We start from the raw sequence: 9,563 nt of genomic DNA on the forward strand, positions 1-9,563 counted from the left end.
GATATATATGTGTCCATTTTACATATATATATATGAAATAGACAACTTTATCGTTACTTACTATGTACACCGGAACTAAGGATACACAGCTTCGAGCCAAAACGGAGGTTGTGTGACGTCATGTGAAAAGGGTCTATTCCCTCCCCCACTCAAGATTTTCATCTTTTAGTCACTTTTTTAAACTTTCTGAAGGCGCCCCCTACTGTTTGGATGACCTTCACAACCCCTCTAGAATTGCCTTGTCCAAACCAGAACCTTATTTTCTAAACCAACCAATAATTTATCCAGATCTTTCATAGATCAGCAGCCTAAAAGGTGCCAGGCAACCATTTTTCTAGCTGAATCCAAACCTTTGCACCACATCTACAAAACAAATATTAATGCTGTAGTGATCAGGTCAGCTTGACTTATTTCATTAAAATCATGCACCAATTACCTACCATCTCTAAAACCCTGACCTGCCAATTCTGAGTTTGGCCAATACTGATTTTTTTTTTCTTTGAATTGTTAATATAGCAAGAAAGTCACTTAGCTGGCAACAGTGGGGTCACCATTAACTGCAAACATGCAGAGATGAGCTGATGGGCCAGTCAGCCCAGCCTCTCTCACATACCAGTGATAACATCGACTGGTCACTGAGCTCCCAAAATTAAGAAAATCAGGGTCGAATCTGCAGCACTGATTTTAACCTAAACATCTGAGTTTTTCTTCACCTTGACACCTCCAGGTGTTACTAAACATATACCCAACTAAACATTTAGATTTTAGCTCACATTTCAGTGCACCATCTAGTGGCAGCTGCATACATAATGCAGGATCATTTAAAATTTGAACACACAGAACCCATCACAGAACTCAGCTGTAGATGAACATTTTTATCCTGTCCCTTCTGGTATGAACACCAAACAAGCAGGACAAGCAGCTTGAGGAACAGTTTTTATTGAAAACAAAGGTTCTCTTCAGGCGATGCTGCCAGCATTGGAGGCGATCCTGGGCCAAAGGTCAGCACACTCTTTGGCCACTGGTCCTGTGATGGCTGAACCTGAACATGGATACAAATAAAAATATGTCACTCCTGGCCAAACATCAACCTGGTTTACCAAGCAAGACACAATTCAAAGGTTTTACATTACAACTGATAAGGAAGCCAGAAGATAATGTGAGATATGAATAATATGAATAATGTCTCATCCCTGGTTGAGATCAGTCAGTCACTGGATCACTGCTGTCTCACCCACAGAGATGAACTCAGTCTGCCCTTCTACGACAACTCACCCAGCCACTGAGCAGACAACGCAAGTGCTTTTTGAAGGGAGCGTTGGTTTAACAACTGCACCTAAACTAAACACGTGTACACAAACGTGTTGATGTCCTGGGACTGAACAGACCCAACCATGAATGCGTTGGTGTTCCCTGGTTTCAACACAGATCTGGAACCCACCTTTCATTTCTCCTTTGTTGTTGACGATGACACCAGCGTTGTCTTCAAAGTACAGGAACACACCGTCTTTTCGCCGATACGACTTCCGTTGCCGTATCACCACCGCAGGATGCACTGAAAAAACATTAGGAAACTTTTAGTTCATTACATTCTATAATGTAATGCATTCCATGCATATTTTACTCCATTAAAAAATGGAGTAAAAAAAATCAAAAACCATTTAATAAAATTTACCATGAACACCTGATTATATTCCTGGACGACGGTTCATATCAGATCATATAAATAATGATTAGGTTTTTTATTGTCTTAAATATCTGACATGTTGCTAACTGCTGTCATGACCTTTCCTGTTTTAACTCAGAATTATAAGATTATTTTCCTGGCTCTTCCTCAGACCAGCTGTTAACACAATGCTCTGGAGGGTCAAAGGTCAATGCTTTTAGACCTTAATACGTTTCCTATAAATCTCTGAGATGATCACTTCTGAAGTGTTAGACTGAAAAGTTACTTGAAACCTAAAATCAGCATGCAAGTCTATCAATAAAAATACACACAATACATACAAGATCAGTCAACATCATTTCTACTTGGCCAGTTAAATAGAAGCTCTCCTTTAAAATCGTTGAAAAGCCGCCATTTTTTGAAGTCAAAGTTTGGTTACAGAAACTTCATAATGCATTTTAATTGCTGTTTTGTTAATGTAGTTTGGATATTTCAAATATTTTGCAATTCCAGTGTTAAATGTTCTTTAGACTAACTTTTTTTGTTGTTTTGACATTTTAGAGGTTGCATTATGTTTTTAAATGGTCTCAAAATGACATTATTACCATTTATTGCTATAATTTCTGGGGCAATTTATCATCCAGCATAATTTGTTTTTATGACGGCCTGTATTGTGAAGATTAACTGACGACACAGAAGCGTCGGCTGATGCAGTGTGGTCAGACTCACCCTTCTTCCTGAGCTCAGGTTTGCCTTTTTTCACTGTGGCCATAACCATGTCACCCACTCCTGCAGCCGGCAGACGGTTCAGACGCCCCTTGATGCCCTTTACTGAGATTATGTACAAGTTCTTGGCACCTGTGGAACAGATGGGGCCCATCAGTGAAAACAAGAATCACAGGAGACATGAAGACATTAAAGACTCAGCAGCTTGTCTCATCCCTGATTGAGATCAGTCAGCTACAGTGAAGCTGCCGTCTCACCCACAGTGATGACTTACTGTTTCCTTCTACGACAACTCACCCAGCCACTGGGCAGACAGAGCAAGTGCTTTTGGAAGGAACGTTCGTTAGAAACAAAACTCACCACCATTTTGTTTCATGTGGAACAATGGCTCTCCAAGTACAGTACTGCCTGAACTTGATTAATAGTTAGTGACATGGGAGCTGGGTACGCCATGAGAGTCATACACACACACTTAATACCAAAGCGTGTGATTTAAGACCCAATATGGGGGAAAATAGACATGCATAACTTACTGTTTTAGATTTAGACTGCTAAATTTAAGTTATTTACTTTTTAAAGACCCCCTCTCTGATGACATCTTTCACTGCACCCTGGAGGTCCATCATTAAGAGACACAACATCACTTCAGACAAGAAGTCCTTATTGAGACATTCTTAAACCAGGTGAACTTTCATTTCATTAGTATGTAATTTGGCATTTATTAAAAACAGCAAAAGCAAGAATTAAAATTTTTTGAGAACCTTCACCAGTCTTTGTGGCTTTAAATGAAAAACTCCCATTCAGAGCTTCATACACACACGTCTTAAAAGTTAGTATGATACATGCAGAGATGCAAATGTAGAACTCTGCATTTACCGGTGATCATTGGAAACCAAGAAAATTAAAAAACTGAATCCTAACAATGTTGGTAGCAGGTTATTGTTCTCACAAGATGCTTCATTCAGTCATTATCCATTGAAACATAATTCTCATCATCATCTGCTGTTTATACAAGTACATCTTTGGCCTCATACCTGTGTTGTCAGCACAGTTGATGACCGCTCCCACTGGGAGACCCAGTGAGATACGGAACTTTGCACCAGATGAACCACCACGTCCTGAAATAAAGAAAACAACATGATCTTCTGCCTGGAACCTGTCCTGAAGATTACTTCAACTGCAAAAAATATAAGTAATAAGTTGGACTGTCACCATGTTTGCAGATCAGCTGTAATAAGCAACTTGAAAAACCGGCTTAGTATTAACAATCACTGAAGTGACCATGTGAAGCTGTTTGCTAGTCTGTCTGCTCAGTCAGTTCTAATACAATCACTCATTAAAGTTAACAAACCCATGTGTTGTCTGACCCGTGGATCTATTAAATGAGTGCTGAAAAGCCTTGTGAATTAATTGCAGTAGTTTTCTTACACCACTCACGTTGCTAGCTGCCGCTAACTTTAATTACATTCAGTAAACATATTGTGAAGCACAGCAGCGTTATTCAAAGCCCAGGTCAGATGGAAATAAAGCAAAGAATGGTTTACTGTGTTCTCAGTTGATATCGAAGAGAACGCGCAAACAATACAGCTTTAAAAATTAATTTAGCCGCCATGCTACTTGGCCCTGATAGACAAATATGGCGGCCGTCACCAGAAAGGCGAGATGCTATAAGACTTTAATCGCTAACTACTTTGAGAAATCTACAACGGGCAGCAGGAATACATAATATAGATTACTTATTCACACTTCAGTAACATCACATTCTCTACAGTATGATAAAAAACAGCGGATGGAGGTGGATTTTACAGGCAGTCTATCGTACCTCTCTTGGACATTGCTGCGGCAGGGAAAGAGGAAGGCGGAGAAAGGAATTGTGGGATATAAAGTTGAACACAAATCCATCCGGGTCATCAGTCTGTGAGATGTTCAGGTGCTGTTGGAAAAATGTAAACCACGTTACCAATCAATTCGAGCTACTTAATCTTGTTTTTTTTTAAAATTCCAGTCTATAATTTATAAATACGTAAAAAAAAAGTAATAATGATAAACATAAAGCAAAACTCATGCTATTTACTATTTTAAACTCTATTCAACAGTTTCTGTGTAGTTTAATACCATTACCCAGATGTTTTGGTTAGTGATCTATAGTCAAATCTTAAGATGTAGAGGCACTCTTTCTGAAAGATCAAAAAATATTTAATAAACAACAATTCAGTGGAAAGAAATTAAATAAAAATCAGCTAGTAGTTAGTTTGATAGAAATTTAAGACTTTTGTTCCACGAGTAACAGAAACTATTGTGAACCAGCAACACAACAGATACATAGAAGCTTAAAAAGTTCATTTGGAGCCTGTTCTAATGGATAAAGCTGCCAAATGTCACTGATACTGACACCAAAACGCTGCTGCTACTCCAGTAATAACTGAGTCATCATCAGTTCACAGCAGATACTTAGAACTTCTTTTCATCCTATTCATCCTATATCCTCTCTAAGTGGACACTATTATGAGTCATTTTATTTATTTGGGGAAAAAACAACAACAAAAAAACATAAAATGACACATATAATTTGTAATTCTGAACCTGCATATTTTTCAATTTCAATATCTGCAATTGTCAAGGTTTTTACAAAAAAAAAAAAAATTCTGAGATTTATCCAAAAATTTCAGAGTTTTTTGGCAGAATTTTACTCCTTTTTTTAAAGGAGTAAATCTGCAATGACCATAATATGCAGTTGTAGACATTAAACAGTGGGAAACAATAGATCCCAACTGAAAGTTATGCAAAGAGCATCCAGAAACAATTAGTAATTTATTCTGGAGTTGTCACATCACAAGATGATTTAGGAAAGAACGTAATGACTTTATAATTATGTGTCATTTTATGTGATTTTTCTTTCTAATTTTTATGCACATTACACCTTTGTCCACTAGGGGGCAGCAAACAACTTTAGGTATCCGCTGAGCTCTTTTCAAACTTCGAGATGAAGTTACAACCTAACTGGCTTTTTATATCTGTGCTGAAATGATTTGGCTTTGATGTTATGTAAAGCACAAAATATAAAATATTTACTAATTTTATTGAGAAATGTGAAGCCTGTGACATCACTAATTTAAACCAGACTGTTCAGGTGAAGAAAGTCACCTTGTCACAACTAAACATTTAATTACACGGGCCAACTGTAAACCTAACAAGACATTTACGTTTCCATTTCTTCATGGACCAGACCTAAATCCAAATCAAAATCTGTGAAAAGAAAATGATGTTCACAGACATTCTCCACCCAACTTGATTTCAACAACTTTGCATCCAAGGTTCTTATATAGACATAATTCAAAACCCTTCTAAGTTACAACTACAGTTTAGAAACAGTTTAAAAAACACTGATTCATAAAAAATATACATGGTTTATAAACCTCGTCAGCCCATTATTACAAATGTTCTTGTTAAGACATTGTATCACAATGAACATGACTGCCGACAGGTCAAAAGATTATTGCCATACTTGGTTTTATTTTGCAATCCAAAGTTTCATTCAGATGAAGTGATGAATTTTTATGCAATTATGTTGGACATGTGTATTTATCATTATTTTGTAGAAATCAGTTTTCACTTTGGCTTTAAATGAGGTGGAAAGCCCACAAATCCAACCCAACCTAGGCTGCTGGGAAGAGTGTTTACATCATTTCATTTTTTTTATCTTAATATGGTTGCCCCAAGTTCAAAAAATAAAACAGGTTTCACAGCAAAAAGAACATCATGAAAGACAAAAAACACAGTAAATATGTTGATGCACCTTTTCCTCAAATTTAGATTAAATTTTGCAATAATAAATATTTGCCTCTCAAAAATGAGAATATCACAAAACATGTAATTTATTGGAAAAGTTCAGGCAAATTAGCATAAAGATTAATCCCACACACAGTGATATGTAATGTATTACCCAAAATGTATGTGGTCACATTTGAATATAGCAAAATGATTTATAATGCCCATGTTTTCAGTTCTTGGTTGTGGCTCCTTCTGCATGGACAACACACACTAACCTTGATAGCTGTCCTCTTTTTCAATGCTGCTTCATGTTTCTGTTTCTGCTTTCGCTCCCTCGCTCACTGGGAATATTTAAAATACTAATGTTTCAAGTTATTTCTTACCTCAATATTACCATGCTGAAAACTTCAAGGAGAGAAACTCTGCACCAAAATGTCTTTCATAAAGGAACTCAAGGTAATCAGCGCAAAATTCCCCCTTTCCACAGAGAGCTTGGACAAACTTCTTCTAGAAAAAAATAGCTGTGATGGAAATGACAATTCATTGGCTTGAAGTGAATGTGGAGATAAATGCTGCATATGGAAATTAAACAATCCTACAGATGATTCAAAACAGTGATAAACTGATAGACAGCTAACCAGCACCACGAAGAAACAGAATGCAGATGTAAAAGAAGCTCTTGCTGGACCGCGCAGCGAAAAACAAAACAAACAATTGAGAAAACCAACTAAAACTCAACTAGAATTTCAAGTTGACTGATACATAGGCTAAAAATGGCAAAAACAGGATAAATCAAAATAGTTTTTAGAAATGGGTGGGGATGTTTGTGTAAGTGTGGGGAAGTTCTAGTAGTGAACCAAATTTTACCGCTGAGATAAGCTAAATGGGGAGGGAGTCGGGGTGTTTTGAAAGTTGCTGATGATGCTCTGAAGCTATTTCTCTTGTGACGTTTATGAAACCCCTAAAATCTGAGTATTTCATGAACAAATGACACGTCTTTAAGATTCTGTGAATTTTTGAATATGTCTAGGCCTCCGAAAACTAATACATATGACAGAAAAATAATAATACACAGTGTTGATACAACAGATATCTGTTTTTAGTATCCCATTGAATCCTTTCTTCAACTGTAATAGCACACATGTTATATTTACAGAATTGTACCAGGGTTTTGGTTAATGCTGGACAAACCAAAAGAGCTTTAAAGGCCTGTATATTGAGCATAAGACTGATTTAAGGGCAGATGTAAAATAAAATCTTCTGAATTTAGAAGATCAGATCTAGTCGGGGTAAAAATGGATCTTTGGTCACCTTGGTGTTTGTAAAGCTTTCTTTACATACACTGGGATTTATAATATTTTGGCAAAAATAAGTACTAATGTAAAGGAAGCAAGTTACATCATATAAAGAAGGAGGTTTTTTTATATGAAAAAAACTAACAAAATAAAAAAAGATAAACGGTTAATGGAAGAAATGTTTCTCTACCTTTACAAGGACATAAATCCTTAATACAACAGTGTTTTCAGCATCAGAGGTGTTCTACCTTTTTGCAAGGATGAGTAGATTTAATAATGTGAAGCGCCCAAGGCCCAATGATAAAACCTGACATTATTTTAAAGCACAACAGTTACATAAAAACTACAATGTTCTGTGGAAGGAAATTAATAAAACATTTTAAGTCTGCAGCTGTGGGCGATATAAATTCTGACAGCATGTTCCTCTTGTGGCCTTCGGACACGTCTGCTGGCGTGGATCATCAGCCTGTACGGACAATTACATTGTGTCAGGAACCTACGAGCTTTATGGCCCATTCACCTTCTGTGAGGAGACATTAGTGCTGTTGACGATTCCTCATATTTGTGATTTATGATGACTGGAGGCAAAGGAAAGCTCAAAATAGCTTTTATTTTCAGTGCTGCTTTGCACTTTTCTGTCAGGCAAACATCTCACAGTTTGTTGATTGTTGGCTATATTTGTGAGACATCTGTGAGATTCAATCCGTCTTGTTCCCTTTAAGAGGAAGTGTCACAATATTGTGAATTTTTTAAATGACTTTGAAGTCAGGGTTAACACTATTTACTGAGTGGGTTCAGGTAATAAGCAGATCTACTATGGTGAAGTCATTGATGAGACAGATGTACAAAAGTAACTGATATCTTACAAATTAGTCATTTTTTCCTCTTACACCACACTGACTAAAACCAGTAGGACAGAGCACATCACCCAGTTCTACACTCCTTTCACTGAGAGAATTGACTTTAAAATAATGTTGTTAGTTGATAAATCATTTTATTTAAACTGATTGTCTCATTGCAAACCAGAACCAGAACCAAACAAGTAGGACCAGTATTCAGTTTTATGTGCCACAAAGATGTTAAGATGCTGAAACAGAGCCAGAGGGCCTAGCCCCAACATTTTGGATGCACACAAATTAAAGGGGCAGCAATATGTATTTTCCAGGCACATAGTGCAATTTTGTAGCACAATCAAGAACCTATGTTACCTTCAGTTGCTACAAAAATTTGGTAGATATAAGATATGATTTAAAAGTAATTTGACTTTTTAATTTAATGCTTTTAATTACAGAGGTCTCTGTCTCTTTAAGAAACTCATACTCTTTCTGAATCTCCGCCTTCAGAAAGTCATCACAACAAAGCTCCTCTGTTAACCCTTTAACAATGTTTTTACCAGCGTTTCACTGAGAAGTAGCTCCTACAATAAGCTCAGCAGCTGCGCCTGTATTAGCAAGGTATTTGCTAATACAGGATTTTACCAATTAAATAATAATTAAATAATTAAATAATTTTACTAATACCTTGTATTACCAAATACAAGGTATTTGCTAATTGCTGCTGGCTAGTCTGAAGGAGCTGAGAAGAGAAGTCGTGAGGGAGGACTGCTCCATGTGGCTGAAGCTCAAAAGCTTGGAAACTGCATGGTATGTTTTCTATGAGGGAATAACATTATAACATGTTGTACAATTGATTTTACACATCACTGCCCCTTTAATGGTAAATATGAGTGTGGCTGGTGCCTCTGCTGATGATGCATGATGAACCAGAATGCTTGAATTGGGACAGAATCTTCAACTTGTGAAACTGCCTAGATATGGTAGTTTTAAGCCAACTGGACCAAAACAAATGGGAAGATAAAGAAAGAAATTCTCAAAATCCTAAAAATATGTTGGATTTTGTTGTGTTGGTATTGTCCAAACATAAAGATCTGGAGAATCTACAATGTGTTTGACCTAGATCTTCTCCAGCAGGGTGTGTTATTGTTATTTGTGTCTCCCATTGACATTGGAGCAACGTGATTTGTCTACAAATACGACTCACAAGGCTTCCCTTATCAAATATTTATCCTCATTTTACATTCAGAGCTGTAAATGTGTAGAGTATGC

The 9,563-nt window shown here is 36.8% G+C and overlaps 1 protein-coding gene across 1 annotated transcript; it reads right to left on the minus strand.

Annotated features, from left to right (window-relative positions):
• Positions 1–923: 923 nt before the first annotated feature.
• On the minus strand, positions 924–4,307 carry rpl23 (ribosomal protein L23). Its single transcript, XM_014973963.2, has 5 exons — positions 4,215–4,307; positions 3,427–3,510; positions 2,396–2,524; positions 1,442–1,555; positions 924–1,042 (listed from the first exon to the last, which is right to left on the minus strand). Exons 1-5 carry the CDS (start codon positions 4,225–4,227, stop codon positions 960–962), a joined length of 423 nt encoding a protein of 140 aa, XP_014829449.1. The 5' UTR covers positions 4,228–4,307; the 3' UTR covers positions 924–959.
• Positions 4,308–9,563: the final 5,256 nt, after the last annotated feature.

This window comes from Poecilia mexicana, unplaced genomic scaffold (assembly GCF_051168715.1).
Source record: "Poecilia mexicana isolate PSO_F unplaced genomic scaffold, ASM5116871v1 scaffold_8, whole genome shotgun sequence".
Taxonomy (NCBI): domain Eukaryota; kingdom Metazoa; phylum Chordata; class Actinopteri; order Cyprinodontiformes; family Poeciliidae; genus Poecilia; species Poecilia mexicana.